Source organism: Bison bison, unplaced genomic scaffold (assembly GCF_000754665.1).
Source record: "Bison bison bison isolate TAMUID 2011002044 unplaced genomic scaffold, Bison_UMD1.0 scf7180017864389, whole genome shotgun sequence".
In the NCBI taxonomy this organism is placed as follows: domain Eukaryota; kingdom Metazoa; phylum Chordata; class Mammalia; order Artiodactyla; family Bovidae; genus Bison; species Bison bison.
Window position 1 is genome coordinate 6,864,772 of NW_011494961.1, and position 19,777 is coordinate 6,884,548.

At 41.5% G+C, this 19,777-nt stretch overlaps 1 protein-coding gene across 1 annotated transcript in view; it reads right to left on the reverse strand.

Annotated features, from left to right (window-relative positions):
- Window positions 1–19,777, reverse strand: part of EGF (epidermal growth factor) — a 99,995-nt gene that overhangs the window by 4,290 nt on the left and 75,928 nt on the right. The window contains 7 exon segments of the mRNA XM_010858536.1: window positions 2,786–2,808; window positions 2,811–2,902; window positions 5,847–6,017; window positions 11,171–11,315; window positions 12,639–12,761; window positions 14,751–14,876; window positions 15,913–16,027. Of these exon segments, the coding sequence (XP_010856838.1) occupies window positions 2,786–2,808; window positions 2,811–2,902; window positions 5,847–6,017; window positions 11,171–11,315; window positions 12,639–12,761; window positions 14,751–14,876; window positions 15,913–16,027 (795 nt within the window).

Below are 19,777 nucleotides of genomic sequence, written 5' to 3' on the forward strand. Positions count from 1 at the left end.
ACATCCATACATGACCACTGGAAAAACCATAGCCTTGACTAGACAGACCTTTGTTGGCAAAGTAATGTCTCTGCTTTTGAATATGTTATCTAGGTTGGTCATAACTTTCCTTCCAAGGAGTAAGCGTCTTTTAATTTCATGGCTGCAGTCACCATCTGCAGTGATTTTGGAGCCCAAAAAATAAAGTCTGACACTGTTTCCACTGTTTCCCCATCTATTTCCCATGAAGTGATGGGACCGGATGCCATGATCTTCGTTTTCTGAATGTTGAGCTTTAAGCCAACTTTTTCACTCTCCACTTTCATTTTCATCAAGAGGCTTTTTAGTTCCTCTTCACTTTCTGCCATAAGGGTGATGTCATCTGCATATCTGAAGTTATTGATATTTCTCCGGGCAATCTTGATTCCAGCTTGTGCTTCTTCCAGCCCAGTGTTTCTCATGATGGACTCTGCATAGAAGTTAAATAAGCAGGATGACAATATACAGCCTTGACATACTCCTTTTCCTATTTGGAACCAGTCTATTGTTCCATGTACAGTTCTAACTGTTGCTTCCTGATCCGCATACAGATTTCTCAAGAGGCAGGTCAGGTGGTCTGGCATTTCCATCTCTTTCAGAATTTTCCACAGTTTATTGTGATCCACACAGTCAAAGGCTTTGGCATAGTCAATAAAGCAGAAATAGATGCTTTTCTGGAACTCTCTTGCTTTTTCCATGATCCAGCAGATGTTGGCAATTTGATCTCTGGTTCCTCTGCCTTTTCTAAAACCAGCTTGAATATCAGGAAGTTCACGGTTCATGTATTGCTGAAGCCTGGCTTGGAGAATTTTGAGCATTACCTTAGAAAGAAATATTTGTAAGAGAATGGTGAATCCCCTGAACACATTTTCATTTTCTTATTTTCCATAACACTAAGCATCCTTGCCACCTCCTCCTCATCAATAGTCTGCGGTAACACAATGCAAAATTAATACATGACCCACTGTTTAAGGGCACATGCCCATTTTTCTCAGTGGAGAAGGGAATGGCAAACCTTTCCTAGGTATCATACCTTTCTCAGATGAGCTCCCCAGGTCAGAACTGTCCAATATGCTACTGGGGAAGAGTGGAGAAATGAATGAATGAAGAAGCTGGGCCAAAGCAGAAATGACACTCAGTTGTCTGGCTCAGGCCAGACTTCAGCCCTCTGCACTGCAAATTTTCCAACCACATGCCTCTCTGCTAGAAGAACCTAGGTTCCAGGATTCTGGCCTGGGTTGGGGAAGGCAGCTGATGGAACCAAACTTGTTTCTGCTGCTTCTCCTCCTCGTTCAGGTGCTCCCCCCCATTCTCACTGATGCCCACAGCAGCAATTGGTGTCAAGATGGTTCTGACCACTGGGGATCAGCCCCTCACCATAGCCCTGTGTCCGTACGCTGCTCACGACAGCGGCAAGCGTCTCTGAGTTTTTAAATAAGAAGATACACACAGATTGCGTTTTTCCTTCTCTCCTATGATTTAAATAAAATGAACTAAACTTGCTACCTAAAACCTGAAGGAAGTACCATATAGACTAACAATGAAATCAGGGTAATTAGGGATTTGAAGACATGAAGCTTCAAAGATCTGAGGACATTTCTGTAACTAGGTTCACCCAGAACCACACATTTAGGGAATCACTAGAAACAGAAGGGATCTTACAGCCCATGTAATCCAAATGCCTTGGAGTCCTGAGGAGGAAACAGGGGTTAAGTGACTTGCTGAAAATTAGCCAATTGGTAGAAGAGTAAAGTCAGAATTTGTTTCTTATTGCATTTCTGTACTCAAGTTCAACCAAAAAATAAGTACACACTGAATGCCTACAACGGGCAGAGACAGATGGTTGCTTGTCCGTCAAAAGCGCAGCCACAGGAAAGCTATTCTCTGAAATGCACATGAGGTAGAGGCAGGAAAATGCGATATGGGAAGGACCCCAAATGATACCTTTGACCCTCTAAACCCCCTTAATAAGCTTTTCTCTATGTGCCCACAGGTTTCACTTCCCCATGGGCCTGCCATATATTCCAGCTTCTTCCACAATATATGCCACAAATGATACCAACAATACACACTAAACCAGTCAACGTGTCTCTGACAGGATCCTGGAAATGGAAATCCCAACCGTTGCAAGAGAGCTTTGTCCCATGTCTGCCCTCTAGGGTTCTAAGATCAGTGACTGAAGAGGATGATCTATGAAGCATTTTGAACTTTGCAGTTACTATGCTTTTTGGAAAATACAGGATACCTAGGAATATTTGAATTTAAAATTGAACTTTCAGTATTAGTCTGAATTTAACTAGGTGTTCTGTATTTTTATTTGCTAAAGCTGGCAAACTGTTTTGCTGCTGAAGTTTAAGGACTTAAAATGTGTGTAAGAAAAGAAGTTTTAAGAAAATTAGGAGCATAATCTTCAGTTTGTAAGACATCCATCTGAAAGGGATCACCTGAAAATTGGGAAAGACTTTTCACAAACATATAAAAAGCTAAGTTATAGCAAGAAAGTACATGATAGGAAAAAGGATCCCATAAACGTCTTGGGCCATTACATCATGGCACTGGTTTAGCTCTTCTGATTAACTTAGGACACAGTTCCCCCAGCCCCACTGCCCACCCAGGACCTCCCAGTTGTCGTGGTGTTGGGTAATATTAACACCAGCTGGAAGTTATAATAGGTTCCAGTCTCTCTCAACTCAGCAAAGAACGAGAAAAAATGAACTGGGATTAATAGAAAGCCAATTTCTTGCTTCATGTACTTTGGTTACATTACCCAAGGTTGGGGGCAAAAAGGCATCCAGCCTCGCCATCTGCAGGCCTGCTACGGATCACATCTCTGCTCGGTTCTTCACAAGGATTCTTTGGATTTTTCAGTAGCCACTTCTGAGTCCTGCAATAAAGCCAAAATGTGAGACTATCTCAAAACAAAACAGTAGCCCATTCAACAATGGTCAGGCAATTACTTATGTTACTGAAATTTAGGTACCTAAGATGCATGAGAGAAGAGAAGTATTAAGGAGACTAGGAGCATAACTTTGGGTTTTAAAGCCTTCTTTCCTGCATTATTTTACAGATTCTGTTTCACTATTTGCAAGGTACTGTGAGAAGGGAGGAGGAGGGCATGGGAGGCAGGGGAAGGCACGCGTGCATTCATGGATATATCGACTGAGTACTAACTATATCCTAGGCCTTGTGCTAGTACTAGAGACAAAGCAATGGAAAAACAACAAAATCTCTGCTTAAATGGACTTTGAATTTGTAGAGAGGGGAGTGCCTATAGAAACACTATCACAGCAATTGTGTGACACACAGTATTAACTCCATCTTATTAGTGAAGCCAGTGGTGTTGGAAAACAGTAGTGATGTACCCAAGGCACGTGGCTACCAAGGGCAGCCCAGGGGCTGGGTCACAGTGATGGGCCAGCTACAAATTGGCATGCGCCATCTACCTCTATAAGGATTAAGTCATGAGCTGCTAAAGCTGCTGACCTTCAACACCCCCTGAAAGGAGTTCAGGGTGAAGAGCAGAAGTGAAGCACTCTGGGAAAATCTGGCAGGATACAGCTTCAGAGAGTTAAAAATTTTTCAGGAAAAGATTTTATGAACCAAATTCTTGCATCTCCTTGTACCTAGAAAAATACTAAAATTCTTCATGGTGATATTTGCTCCTCATGACTAGCAATAACCTTCTGCAAAAAAAATATGTGCTTGATCACACGTCCTCCCCCTGCCTTCACCAAAATCACATATATTCTGACGTTCCCCTCTACCTCTTTGGAGCAGTTTCTCAGAGCTATCGGAACTGCTGTCTCCTGAGCTGTAGTCTTCATTTTGCTCCAGATAAAACTCAACTCATAACTCTCCTGTTGTGCTTTGTTTTGTTTTGCTTTCAACAGATATAAAGCCTAGGCTCCATCCAGGTCTATGCTAGGCATGGTGTCATGCCCTAGGGGAGGGGGCAAAAGGAAAGGAGATCTAACAGGGACCCCTGTCCTCAGAGCCCAGCCTCAAGAGGGAGAGAGGCTGGTGCATCACATCTGAGCAGCCATCTAAGGGAAGGCAATGAGGGAAAGGTGGTGGGGAAGACACCAGCCAGCCTCAAGATTCCCAAACAGCGCTACTACTTCAAGGCAGATGGCAGCTCAATTCCCTTTGGGAGTGCAACCCTCAGCCACACAGGCCTGTCTGCCCATCTGAAAGTGAAAATTGCTCAGTCGTGTCCAACTCTTTGCGACCTCATGGACTTTAGAGTCCATGCAATTCTCCAGGCCAGAATACTGGAGTGAAGAGCCTTTCCCTTCTCCAGGGGATCTTCCCATCTGCCCATCTAAGGAAGGGCAATAGGAAGATAGGGGCTGCTCTGGAAGCCCATGCCAGGAGCTGTGAATTCCATGTAACAGATGGAACCCACTGGGAAATTGTGTGGGTTATTATTTTTAACCAAAGGCATCAAAGAGAACAATTGAAGTGGTTAACATAAACAGTTCCAAAGTTTCAAGGTATAGTTTGTGGAACATACTTCCTGTTGATTTTCTTACAAAGCAGGCCTTTCAAGAAATCAAGTTTCATGAAGTAATTACACTACCATACTTTAAAAAATTTAGTTGCACAAATAGCCTTTTCAGAGATACACAAAACAAATAGTGTTTGGACAGTTAATCTAAATAAGACAGGCAAGACTGATACAAAGGGAGGAATAACTGATTTTATCTCTTTAAAGAAAATTGCTTAACACACCTAACTGACAAACTCAGTGCTGGAGTTGTATTTACTGATATATATCAGTGATGTGGCAATATTTAAGTTGGCAGTTTTAATTTGATCCCAAGAGAATCTTATTATGTTGTAGTCCACAGAATAAGAAAAAAAAAAAACAAACTTAGCAATTATAGTACATGTGGACTTAAGTTTCTTCCTTCCATTTTTTTTTTTTTACAGTATTTGCCAAACATCTGCTTTTCTTTTGACATTCTGTCCAATGGATGAACAGCTGATTATTCAGTATTCTGTCTACAAACATCCAACATATTGACTGAACACTAGGCTAAAAAGTACAAAGTTTACTGATGGACCACTGAATTAAAATGTCAAATTTTTGCCCGTGAATCCTGTGTCTCAAGATAGAAAAGGGTTTGGAATGTGGGACTCCTTGGGGAAGCTTACAGTTCTTGGAAAATCATAACAATAAGAACAGAAAGCATTTATTAAGCCCTAAATTAGCCAGACAAACTACAATAGTGCATAAAATGCTTTTCAATATTGAAAATAGTAGATGACACTGGCCTACTTTTTAAGAAAGTGGAAAATGAGCAAACAATACGATGCCCAATGTAGTGGGGTTTTTGTGTGTAATAAATATGTAAATACTATTATTCCACAGTTCTGAGCTTTTAACTGGAAATGATTAAAAACACAAACTCCAAGAACCAGAAACTTCCTTCCAATTTAGGGAAGACACTGATATTCTTGAGCAGAAGTTAATATTTTGTGGGAAATCAACTCAATGGACAGGATGTATGAAAAATTATAGTTATGCAGGCTGGGGATGGGGTAAGGAGAAGCCTGTGATGCTAAAAGAAAAAGGTGGAATATGAAAATGCATGATGTTATATAGCCACCCAATATACTACATACGTCCATGGACAAAGACTGGAAAGGAACAATAAAACCACAGATGTTTTAGAGCAGTGAAACCCTGGATCATTTTTTGTTTTGTTTTCTATTTCCTGTTCTTCCAGTTTTTAAATGAAATAAGTATGTAGAAGCAGCTCATCTCCAAGAGCCCCTGGGAGGAGCTTGAAGGAGGTGGAAAGTTCCAGTGGATGCAAAATCACCTGTAGTAGTAGTGAGCTCTGCACAGCCCGAGGAGCAGCAGGAAAGCCAGCACCAGCGCACGGACAGCCACCGGGCTGGTGTTCCACTCATGCCCACGGCCTGCACTGTGCGGATCCTAACCATCGAAGTCTATGTACTCACCTCGCTTCCCAGGGTAGCCAATGGGACAGCTGCGGCAACACACAGACAGAAGTCAGCAGTGAGCCATGGCCAGAAACACTTACATTCTTGTACTAGCCAGTCATCTCTCAGCCTCTACACTTCAGCCTCATACTTTGTGAAGAATATGGAAAATCCATCAGGGCTCAGTTGCTGCTGTTGTTCAGTCACTCAGCTGTGTCCCACTCTTGCAACCCCATGGACTGTAACCCACCAGGCTCCTCTGTCCATGGGATTTTCCAGGCAAGAAATACTGGAATGGGTTGCCATTTCCTTCTTCAAGGGATCTGCCCGACCCAAGGATCGAACCGTGTCTCCTGTACTGGCAGGCAGTCTCTTTACCGCTGACACCCCAGGAAGCCAAACGGGTCAGTTGAAAGCACTCTGATCTACAAGTTACTGCAGCATAGACTTCCCCCATTGGTCTGTTGGCCCTGGGATTGATTCGGGGTTATTTGCATACCACCTCTATAAGGCACTGCAGAACACTGATTAAAGACCAATTTCTGTTAAAAGAAGAACTGCCTCTCTCTAAGACCAACACAAAGCAACCCTGCCCTAGGAGCAAAGGGAGTTTTCAAACAAATGTTTGGCCAGATTGCAATCAATATAAGTCAAAGGAAGGAAGAATTTGAAAGCAGAGTCTTTTACTTGAGACCAGGTTATAAAAGAATGTGAGTAGCCTCTGAACAGGAAGCAGAGGAAACCATTTTTCTTACTTTTTTCTTAAAGGTCATAGATCCAAAAGGTCTCAGTGGTAACAATAAGCACACACTTACTTTCTTCAAGAGAGAAAAACTAAGTGGAGGGAAAAGCGGCATTCACCAACATCCCGCTGTTCATTGGTGAAACTGTTACTGGAATTATTGTTGTTCATATGGGGCCTCCCTGGTGGCTTAGATAGTAGATAAAGTATCTGCCTGTAATGGAGACCTGGGTTCCATCCCTGGGTTGGGAAGATACGTTGAAGAAGGGAATGGCTACCTACTCCAGTATTCTTGCCTGGGGAATCCCATGGACAGAGAAGCCTGGTGGGCTACAGTCCATGGGGTCTCAAGAAGTCCAAGACACAAGATGGGACGGAGTGACTAACACTATTAGCAACCAACACAGGCTGTGAACTTTTATGTGAAAGTAAATGAAACAATGCTGCCATCTACTGGGAATGCATGCTTCCAGAGCCTCTCAGGATCTTGAGTAGAATTAATTATTCTTTGAAAGAGCATAAACTTTAGAAATAGTTTAGAAATAGTCTACTAAGCATTTTGTGATGCTCACTTGTTAGGAATTTCTTCCCCTTGGCCCTGGATCCACTAACTATATACCCATGCCCCCACTTTATTCCAGAAGGAGATGAAGGCATGAATACACAGAGAATGGACATCAGTCCCCATGATGGGAAGAGGCAGCAAGGGACAAGCTTTAGATGAATCATGCATCTCCTGCATGGATCAAGCCCCAGAAGAGATCTCAAGTCTAGCCCTAGTTGTACCTTGAGTTAGTCATAGGAGCTTTGGCAAGTCACTTTCAGAGACAGAAGGGAAAGAAACTAGCGTTTGCTATACACATTATGTTTCTGATACTGGGATAGTTAGATAGCATCACCGACTCAAGGGACATGAATCTGAGCAAACTCCAGGAGATAGTGTAGGACAGGGGAGCCTGGCATGCTACAATCCACGGGGTTGCAAAGAGTCAGACATGACTCAGCAGCTGAACACTGGGCACTTTTGTTTTGTTCTCAATGGTAGATTTCCATTTTATAGATGAGGAAAGTGAGATGCAGAGGAGTTACATAATTTGTACCAGGTCACACGGCCAGTGAATGGCAGTTTTGATTCAAATGGTTCTCTGATTTCAAAGTCTGTATTCTTTCTACTACGTTGAGCCACATCCAAAAAGAGTTTTCAGTTCCATGCACCTCTGAAAAACTGTTCTGACTCTGCAAGAGCATGCACGATCTGAGTATAGCACCGATGGAGGACCATCCAGTTATTCCTGGCTTTGCTGATGCTGTTTTAACACATCCATTTAACAACAACACATGTTTTAACAACAACCCATTGGTTATACACATCCATTATTAACACCTAGCAGCCATTTTTAAACTGGTGGATATTAACAGGCCACACCTCCGATCCTCTCAGAGATCGTAAAGTCTCAAGTAATAAGTCAAGCACATGATAAGAGTCTAGAGAGTTAAGCAGGCTGCGATATCAAAGACTTTCAGCCTTATAAGGCCCAGAGCAATCAGCCAGCATTTCACAAGGGCAGGCCACACATCACTAATTTTTGGGGTTTTGATTAATTCTTCTCCTACATTAAACAGAAAATTTCCTAGCCGAATAAGCTTGGTTCCATGGTCAAACAATTTCAAGTTCTGGACTAAACAAAGGTCAACAAGACTTTTTCACATGTTGTGGTGACCATGAATCAAGAATTGAAGGCTAGCATAAGCAGCATTTCTTAAACTGTGCCACACGATCCTTTTCTCATGAAACATTTCACAGCACCATAGTTTGGGCAACTTGGGCTGAAGAAGACCTGCCCTAGAGGCTGTGGGTTGGTTCAGAGCCAAACCAGAATAAATGAGGACCTCTTCTGTGCTCAAGAGGTTTGGAATCCTCTGAGAACCCCCGAGCAGGGGCCCTCTGAGGAGGCCTGTGGTGTAGAGACTTCCGGTTCTCATATCCTCTGCATCCCCAGGGCAGCTGGGATTTCCTACATCTGGGAGGGGAGCTTCCATTGCCTCCAAGCAAGGAAGGAAGAAAGTTCCTTTACTAACCTGCTCACAACATCGTGAACAGTCTCTGGGCTTCCCAGGTGGCGCTAGTGGTAGAGAACCCACCTGCCAATGCAGGAGATGCAGACGACCTGGGTTCAGTCCCTGGGTTGGGAAGATCCCCTGGAGGAAGGCATGCAACCACTCTAGTATTCTTGCTTGAAGAATCCCATGGACAGAGGAGCTTGGTGGGCATGGTCCACAGGGTCGCACAGAGTTGAACATGACTGAAGTAACTTAGCACTCATGTATACATGTGCAGAATGATGCCTGTGAGATGTTTCTAATAACCGTTGGACTGAGAAGCACTCCCTAGAGATGTTTTCTTTTTATGGAATTAAAAAAATACAAGGTGAGGTCATTGGGGCATGGAAGGATGGAAGGGTTGGATATCTGACAAATCCATGTTTTTATTAGATATAGAATTCAAAAACAAATTATGATCCAGATTAATGAGAACTCTGGTGATATTTTAAATATTGCTTTTGATTGCTGCTGCTGCTGCTGCTAAGTCGCTTCAGTCGTGTCCGACTCTGTGCAACCCCATAGACAACAGCCCACCAGGCTCCCCCGTCCCTGGGATTCTCCAGGCAGGAACACTGGAGTGGATTGCCATTTTCTCCTCCAATGCATGAAAGTGAAAAGTGAAAGTGAAGTCGCTCAGTCGTGTCCGACTCTTAGCGACCCCATGGACTGCAACCCACCAGGCCCCTCCGTCCATGGGATTTTCCAGGTAAGAGTACTGGAGTGGGGTGCCATTAAAGGTGCTTAAATTTAAGTGTTAGATCCAGTTTAATTGTCATTTTGTAGCAACTCATATTTAAAATATTATTAGAGGAATATGATATTTTCATCGGGTTTTAATGACAGAAATGAAAGCAGTGTGCTAAAGAGTGTTCACAAGTCATTTAATGATTGGTGCTATCAGTTCCAAGTGAAATTGATGTGCTAACTACAATACATAACTCTGCAGTACCCTTCTTCTTCTTATAATGCCTTTAATAATCCAAAGTTAAAGTGTCAGAGAGAAACATAAACCATTGCTAGGATACTTGTTTTCATAATTTCATTACTGGGAATAATAAAAAGCCATGAACAGATGAAAACAATTTGATCCTTATTATCAAAATCAAGAATGATTATCATCAAGTACTAAATTTATCTTAGGTTAGAAAACCATGGCATGAAATATGAATATGAAAACAGATTTCTATTAGGACTGAGTTATTTTTTCTAATATTCACAAACATTTCCCACTATTTTTGTCAGGATGACGTGATTTCTAATGCAAGGCCATATTCTTCATCACAGAATATAATTTATCCTAGTAATTTAGACTATGTTTCTACTAATTATGATTAATAATCAAAGCTTTTAAGCTTATAGCACCTACTCATGAGGATCAACGTACTCTCTCACTCCATCATTAGGCACAGAGAAAATTATCACTGAGTCAGGAGGCCAGCCAGAAGAGACCTATTTATTTTTCAGTATCTATCCATTCCCTCAGATTGCCTTCAGATTATGAAAGTTACTAAAAGTAAGATTTGATACAGAACTAGATCTTCTGGGTGTGGTTTTACTAAAGACTGAGGGGCACGGTTTTGAGGGAGTATGGTGGGAGCAGGCTGACACATAACCCACCAAAGCCATCACGGTGACCAAGGCAGAGCAAAGGCAGCCGTGGCTGCATTTATCAGTTGTTAACAACAAAAATGCAAACGCCAACTATTAGGATGTACAGGGAGAAAAATGGAGGCCCAGTGTGACTGCACGTAACACTTTTTAAAATTTAGAAACGTAGCACTGATGCTCCCCATCTATTTGGCATAAAATAGAAGTTTTAAGAAATTCTCTCAGTTTACGTCCCAGACTGTACCAGTAGTAACAGCAAGTTATTTAAGTCAGAGGGGAAATCACCCAATTCCTTAAATTTCATATTTGCCACTGACACCTGGGGTGTGTGTGAAATATTCAGAAAGAGTGTAATACACACATTATATATATATATATATATGTAAATAACAGATTTACGTGTGTGTGTGCTCAGTCATGTCAGACTCTGCGACCCCATGGACTGTGAGCCCACTAGGCTCCTCTCTCCCCCTCCAGCAAAGAATACGGGAATGGGTTGCTACTTCCTCCTCCAGAGGCTCTTCCCTGACCCAGGCACGGAATCCGAGTTTCCTGCCTCTCCTGCACGGGCAGGCGGATTCTTTATTGCTGCACCATGTGGGAAGCCCAGATTTACATACATAAATTACATATATTTTTCACTATGGAAAAGTTTAATTATAGAAAAATCTCAATATAAATTTTTTGAATTCACTAAAACTTATGGGCTGCAATATCATATCTCTACAGAAAAATAGTTTGACTTACTGGCAGGAGAACAGGTTGGCAATGCCAAAATATATACAGACACGACCATTGAGGCAGTACCCTTCAAAATTCGGGGTATATTCAGGGAAACATTTTTTCAAAAAATTGTGTCCATTCTTCCCAAGGTGAGACAGCAGAGTAGAGTCTAGAAGAATCAAAGGCATTTCTTTTACTTTCTGAAGTGACTGGAGTCTTTCAGATATCAACATCAGGAACTAGTTTCTGTGAACAATTTGTCATATGGAACAATAATTTCACTTTCTTAACCAGACCTTATGGAATTTGCTATGGAGTCACCCATTTTGCTTGAGGTTCAGCACTATTTGATATAAAGTATATTGGAGGCAAGTAAGAGAATGGTCAATCCTAAGACCATATGAACCCTGAGTACAGATCTCTTATAAAAGCCATCTGTCATCTATAAAAACACACCATGTAAAACAACAGTTAGCTTAAGAGGGTCTCACTGAACAACCGTCTCTCTTCATGGCTTATAACCACCCACCACTATACAGTCAATTACCCCCAGTTCCCTGGGAGTCTCAAAATTTTATCCCACAGGATACTTGCTTCTAAACGCAATTTAACTTTCAGGGGAGCCCTCAAAGACAGGACTAGCAACTTTGACAGAGAGGAAATGTTACCATAACAGAGGGGATGCCCAAGTGGAAAAGTCCCTTTTATTAATGGTTCACTGCTCTTTAAAAGAAAAACATTAGGGTGTGTAGCTGACTACATAAATATTAGGAGTTTTTCAATACCTCTAAGAAGAGCAAATTATTTGAGAAAATAATATACTGAAAAACCAGAGCCCCAAACAAGTGCCGAATTTTCCTTTTTCAGGATGTTTTCTGCTTGCAGGGCTGAGATGGGTAAATGGCTGTCAGTGACTAAGCTGATTCTGGCTTCTGGTGTCTTTGAAGCCAACCCCCCGCCACCCTCTGACCACCCCTCCCCATTCTGGAGTGCTGATGGTGAGAAGATACTGCTTTTGCAGGGGGAGGTTTCAGGAAGCAGAAATGGACTATAATTAACAATTTAAAAAGTTCTCATTCAGCTCAAGAAATACTGACTTTTTAAAGTAATACTTTAAAATCCTTGAAAATGATTCAAAATGCCAGCAGACCAGACATCCTCCCCAACCTGTCTAGCCCTGCCAAGTTCTCCCAGCGGCCCCCAAAATCAACATTACAAATCAGGACATTAACTGAATAGTTAAAGAGAACCACCTGTGTTCTCACCTATATTGCATTGTGAATAATAAAAAAGGATTTATTCCAGATGCTATTAAATTAAGAAAACTTGGACCATTTCATTCTCGACCTTATCATCAATCTAATCAGGAGAGGAAACTCACCAGCCTGATTGAACCAAATGATTTCTTGAAGCTCTAATGAAAACACACTTAAGTAGAGATTTTTTGGGAATCAAGTCCCTCCCCTTGGATCCAAACCACCCACCAACCTACCAGGGCAAATCTGTCCAGGCTCAGACAAGTCGCCAGCACACGTGCAAGTGTGGTTTCCCTCCATATTTGTTCAGGTGGCATTTTCCCCACAGCTGTGCACGCCCCGTCGGCACTCATCAATATCTCCAGGAAAAAGGAGTAGGAAAGAGAAAAGTGAGGTGCAGAGGAGATCAGAGGCTCATATAGTAATTGAAAAACCCAATATTCTGGAAAAGAAGCATCTTCAATTTGTGTCGTGATACATGTTCTCAGAGCTCTGTACATTTTTAGATTCAAAAATTCTATTATCCATGTTGGAAAGAGAGATGAACTGGGTCCCTGGGGTGCATACCCATGCAGGTAAACTCCTGATGTCAGGCTGGAAGCTTCCTTACTGCTTGGAAGGAAAGGAAACTTCCCAGCACAAATAGCTCCGTGGGAAAGTTGGAGATGGTAAACTATCTCTAGGTAAACATTTAGAAGTTCAGATCCTATTAAATAAAACATTTTGCCCTTTTAACACAGATATAAATGAAATCATCTCTTTCTTTCCCAACTACCCATCTTTTCTGTTCTTAGTTATCACCACCATAACCTTTAGGTCCTTCCTCTCTTCAATTTTCCATCGCTGTAAGAGGAGTAGCCTTCCTACATTCCCCGTATCCCATCTCTCCTCTACTCTCCTAAGCATCAGTGCCACATTGATCTTCCCCAACCACACCTCCCATCATTGCACCACTGACTCAAATGCCTAATAAAGTGTACTCATGCCCCCAGGTTCATCCAAAGTAATACTTCCTCCATGAAGTCCTTCCCAATACCTCAAACAGGTATTTCTACCTATTCTAAACTCCCACTTCATTTTTAGTTCTCTTATGATGCACATCTTTCTTCACTACTTATCACAGCTGCGTTAATTTTAGATTATATTCTAAAGGTGGGGAACAATGCAGAGAACAAGAAAAAGCTCACTGTTTCTATGTGACCTGAGGACTCCATGCCCCTCAGGCAGGCTGGGCCATAACGCTCTGCTACATGAAAGGAGGTATGTGAGTAATAGAGTCGGAATCCAGAGTATACTGACTTTAAACATCCAAGAAAGTATACCTTCCTTTTTCTTCAAAGTAAATGAAATATAAAGCCTGTTTGTCTAAATTATCTATGAGCCTGTTTAATTAGAGCAGTGACATTTTCCTGACTGACAGCCAAATATGTGCTTAAAAGAGCATTTACAGATGTTTGTGGACTCCACAAAACTAATCTAATAAAGGTCTGATTTAAATCAACCAGATCCAGAAAATTGGTAGTTATGACTGATATTTCATCTTTAACCTCAACGTGCGGGAGAAAGCTGTGCCATTTTCAGTTTCTTATCAGGGCATCTGCCCTTCACCGTGAAAAGATTTCCATGTTTTCAGAAGGAAAAGAAAACACTGGAAGAGACATTTTAAAGCCCCATAAAACTTGAGATAACTGTTTTACTGGGCCAGGATGGCTTCAAGTCAGGTCTTCACTTGTACAGTGATGCTGTGCTATTGGCACCTGGAATGGTACATGATATCCACTAAGTGAACTCCCAACCCAACCAGCCACACCCAGACCTTGGCAGAGGATGGTGATTATGAAAGAGGTCTTAATCATTCGCTGCTTATATTTAAATGTCAGTGGCTTGAACTGATCAAGAGCCAGCCAGCGAACCCTCTGATAGAATCTTCACGCACAGCAGTGACTTCCAACAAACCCATGTCAGCTCTGAAGTTCACCACAGTTCAGTTGCCAAATTCAGTGACAAAGAAAACGCTGTCCGGTTTTCCCCTTGATGGCTCACAGTATGGGGTATTGATCAGGTAGTGATGTCACTCAACACCCAAAGAAAGAATTAGAAAGGCAGAGGGGAAAACAGCCTCTGCAGAGGGTAGGCGCTAAGTAGTGCGGTCATGGCCAAAGGGCACAGACTTGACTATTTACCAAGAACTGAAATATGTCAGTTTGAACAGGTCACACAACTCCCCTTTTCGACTTAACATGTATCACTGCAGTTATACCCTGTCTTTTCTCAAACTGCCACACCCAGCATTCAGTGATTCTCCAAGGCTTCCCCTATCCACTTCCCTCCACACACAGCTTTCCTACCCAAACAGTGGATTCCATCTCCCTGGTAGCTCTCTGAGCGCCAGCAGACATAGCCGCCTTCTGTATTGACACACTTGGGGGAGGTGGGAGGGCAAACTGAGAGACCCATCTCACGTCCATCTACATCTGCAGGCAAAACAATGAGCTAGTGAAATATGCACGCAATCCTGGTATAAACTACTACAGTAGGAAAATGAAAGCGTTAGTCGCTCAGTTGTGTCTGACTCTTTGTGAGCCCATGGACTGTAGCCCACCAGGCTCCTCTGTCTATGGCATTCTCCAGGCCAGAATACTAGAGTCAGTAGGCATTCCCTTCCTCCAGGGAATCTTTTCAACCCAGGGATCGAACCCTGGTCTCCTGTATTGCAGGCAGATTCTTTACTGTCTGACCCACCCAGGGAAGCCCATAGTAGGAAAGAATAGTGTAATCTTACATACACTCATCTAGCCATTTACAGGTACTGTTTGCAAACATAATGCAAGCCTGCATTTGGACCCAAAGTTCATTTCTGAATCAATTTTCACAGATTTCTCAGTGTTTGACTAGCTAAGTATGTGTAAGTAAATCACTTTGTGCCAGAGTTTCAAACCATAAGAACATTTACAACAATGGCCATCAAAATAAAATAGAAACCTATCTAGCCTGGATGGGAGGCGAGGTTGGGGTAGAATGGATACATGTATATGCGTGGCTGAGTCTCTCTGCTGCTGTACACCCGAAACTACCACAACTTTGTCAACTGGCTATACTCCAACACAAAATTAAAAGTTAAAAAAAGAAACCTATCCAGCAAAGCCTATTTAATAAATTAAAACTTATGATCTAAGCCTTTGAGGGGAAAAGTTGTTTTTCTTGGAATTGGGGAGTTTATAAATTTGACTTGAACTCAAATTCATGCTTCTAAAGCTAATTATAAATTCATCTCCTTAATATCAACTATATACATTATGGAATTCTAATATAAACTCAATGCACTAGAGCATATACTCTATGTTTCATTTTTTTCTATTCATATATCCACTACCTTTTAGCTAATATGAAATAATTTACTCATACCTGAGGATAACATAAATCCTCCTGGAGATTTTGAGTCAATACAATCTGAGAGAATCTTTTTTATTCACTATTTTCCAGATATGTGTATTTGGATTTTGCTCTTACCGGAACATTGTTTTCCATCTCCAGCAAATCCTTTCAAACACTGACATGTGACATCTGCTCCCTTTGAAAGGCACTCAGCCCGTGTACTGCATCCCATGGCATCAGTCTTTATTATCTGCAAACAGTAAGAACCCTATCAGATTATTTTCAGATCTCAGAGGAAAAAAATAGACTTTAATGCTTTGCATTCTACAGAACATTCTAGAACTTCTTTTGTCAAGTTCTGGGACAGGTTAACCTCCAAACAGAAACACCATGTTGATCTGTAATCTGTATCTATATCAAAGGGTCCACAAGCCATATGCTTCTGTTTACATGCTCTCAACAAATCTTTAGTCTTAAAGAATTATGTGGTGTTCAGAACCCTCCTATGAACTTATTTATAATTTTTTAAAGAATTTGCAAATTTGAACTATAACATTTCTAGGAGTAAATGGACTCAAATGTTTTAAATTGTATTGCTTTATTTGAGAATTCCCAACCATCATGAAAGGGTCAACATATTCTTATCTCCCAAAGATAATATGTAGCAAGTAGGTCTATGTACCAACATGACAAAGAGATTTCATCATAAAAAGATTTACTGTCAATTTACTAAAATTATGTTTCATGTATAATAGAATATGTATGTCAAAAATGTATGTTTTACTATCAAGATTTATGCCGTGACTTGCAAACCTCTAGGCACTTTTACAGAGTCATGAACCATACAAACTAAATGCTGTAAATGGATCATTTCATTTCATACTCCATTGAAATGCAAATGCCCCAGGGAACAGAGTTGCCTGTTGAGCCATAAACATGAGCAAGTTTTTTTTTCTTCCTTTAGCTACTTATGTATGAAATCATTCTCCAAATGCCTCCTCTCTGTTGGAGTTGGGGGTATCTGACATACCACAGCAGGATATAAACTATCTTCTGTCTTTTCACTGGTAAACTTGCTCATCTGAATATAGAAGAGGTCAAGAAACCCTCCAAAGTTGCCCATAAATTAAAGAAAGTTAAGTGATCTAAGTAGGATTCAAGTCCCATGAGAATGTAGACATCGGGTAATTGCATTTGACTTGCTTAGCTATTTGAGCGAAAAGATTTCTTTTGTGGGAATACATGCCTTTCATGCTTGCTTGGTCACCTCCTGTCACTCGTGACTCTTTGAGGTGGATAAGTTCAGCCTAAATCAGTTATCCATTGGATTCAGCATTTATTTGGAAGACTAGCTCCCAAATCACAAGGCTGTTCAGAGAGTATGGTGGACAACATCCAATTACCCCAGACATTTTAAGTCACTAGTGGAATTAGAATATGATTCAGGAATTACTTGGTAACTTGCAATCCCCCAGGATTCCCTGGTGGCTCAGAGGTTAAAGCATCTGCCTGCATTGCAGGAGAGAGACCTGGGTTCAATCCCGGGGTTGGGAAGATCCCCTGGAGAAGGAAATGGCAACCCACTCCAGTATTCTTGCCTGGAGAATCCCATGGACGGGATGAGGCTGGTGGGCTACAGTCCACGGGTGGCAAAGGGTCGGACACGACTGAGCGACTTCACTTTCTCTTTTGCTTTCAATCCCCCAGGCAATGAAAAGCAATGGACATGCATTTGCAGTTGGGGGGTAGGCCATAGCCAAAGTTCTTTTTGCCACCCCCTGGCTCCAGAAGGAGCGAATGCCTGTGCTCCACGTGCCTCCTCTCTAAAATACAGTGACAGTTTCCATCCAGTCTACTTCACATGGTTGTTTTAAGAACTTGAACAAAAAGTGATTAAAAAAAAAAAGTTTTGAAAATTTTGAAATATACATATCTAGATAAGGGTGATAAAGGAGAAAAGCATTGTGATGGCCTGTATCAGAATTAGCCTTATCACACTAGAAAAGACTCTGCAGTCTGTTAGTAAAACTAACAAAATTAATTCACTCCAAAATGCCTACTGTGTCAGATCCTCATGAGGGCCAAAAATACAGTGGTGGAGGATATAGACGAGAGTTCTGCTTTCTTACATGATTAATTACTGAAGTTTATGTGTAATGAGCACAGTCAAAAACAATACTGGCTTCCAAGAGGGCTGAAACAGCTCTTGTACTGCCTGGTCAGGAGACTAGGAAAGTCTTTCTGAGAAACAGCATATTATGTTGAGATATGAAGGATTCACAGGACTTGGTGGGGAGGGGGTTAGAAAGAGCACTGTAAGTCAAGAAAACAACACCTGCGTGTTACAGGCAAGGCCTATGTAATGGAAGAAGGCCATCCAAAGAGGGGATAGAAGGGCATAAACTAAGGCTCATGAGGTAGACACAAGTTAGTTTCTCCAGGGCTCAACAGGCTACATTAAGAATTTTACATTTTAGTCATGAATTTAGAAGAATTTGTGATTTTAATAAATTTCACAATGAAACTTTTTATGATTGAATCGCTTTGCCATGTGGTACACAGATCTACTTGCCACATATCATTATGTGTCTTTGAGGAATAAAAACATACTGACCTAAAATCTAATATAAAGTTTTCAAACTCTTTTTATTATAGCTACTTGCTTGAAATGAAAATTTCACTACAAAACATAAGTAAGACCTCTTAACCTCACACAGGCAGAACTAAAACTTCACAGGCTAAGACAAAATAGAATAGAATCCAGGGAAGGAAAGATGAGGCAGTTCACCAGGACAATTTCGTTCATTCTACAGTCTCCAGGTAGGAAGCCAAACACAGCCTATTATATGTGTATTCCACATCTCTGGCCATGTTGTCACTTGCTCATTGCACCCATGGGGCCTAGTTTCCCATCTGTCATTCACCTTGGTTTTTGAGTTCCCCAAACATTAGGCTTTCAAAATATCTTCTATCAGCTTAGAGGAAGGTTCTCCATACTGCTGATATTTATTATCTCTACTGTTTTATTCTATCATATTGTTTGTCTCAGTATCAGACTGTGACTTTGGAGGCTGGGGCTGCATTTAGCTCAGCATGCTATCACCAGCCCATAGCACAGCGTACGGCAAATAAATAGTCACCAGATGAATAATATTCCTAACGTAACTATGTTTCCAGTACTTCTTTTCTTGACATGAATTACTGATAACTACTCAGTCATAATTTTCAAAATCTTTGGTCAAGTCATTAACTTAATAATATAGCTTAGTTCCAGTTTTCAAATCTGTAAAATGAGACACTGTGATAAGGGTTAAATTAGAGAATACATTTAAAGGATCTGGTAAACTCTAACGGTCTGTAAAAATTATTACTAAAAATATTCACCTCTTTGTATTATATCAAAAATCACACTGATAAATTCCTATAAAGAGAGGTAAGAGGTTCCAGGGCCTTGTTAACTATAGTTTGCCAACAACAAAAGTTGTGGTTGAGTGTATATGAAGTCCTAATATGGAGTTCTCCAATTGATTTTTAAGCCACATACTGTGTTAAAATTAAGATTTACTCAGAAATACAAACAAATAAAATGTTTCAAAGCAGAGCTGCACTGACTGAATGGCAGAGACCTAGCATGAAGAAGAGGTGGGGTTTGCAGGAGCTTTAGGGCTGAGCTAAACCCTGTTTGAAAACCACTACCTTCATGAGTCGAAGGCGATGGCACCCCACTCCAGTACTCTTGTCTGGAAACTCCCATGGACGGAGGAGCCTGGTAGGCTGCAGTCCATGGGGTCACTAAGAGTCGCACACGACTGAGCGACTTCCCTTTCACTTTTCACTTTCATGCATTGGAGAAGGAAATGACAACCCACTCCCGTGTTCTTGCCTGGAGAATCCCAGGGACGGGGGAGCCTGGTGGGCGGCCGTCTATGGGGTCGCACAGAGTTGGACGCGACTGAAGCGATTTAGCAGAAGCAGCAGCAGCTTCATGAGTGAACAGAGT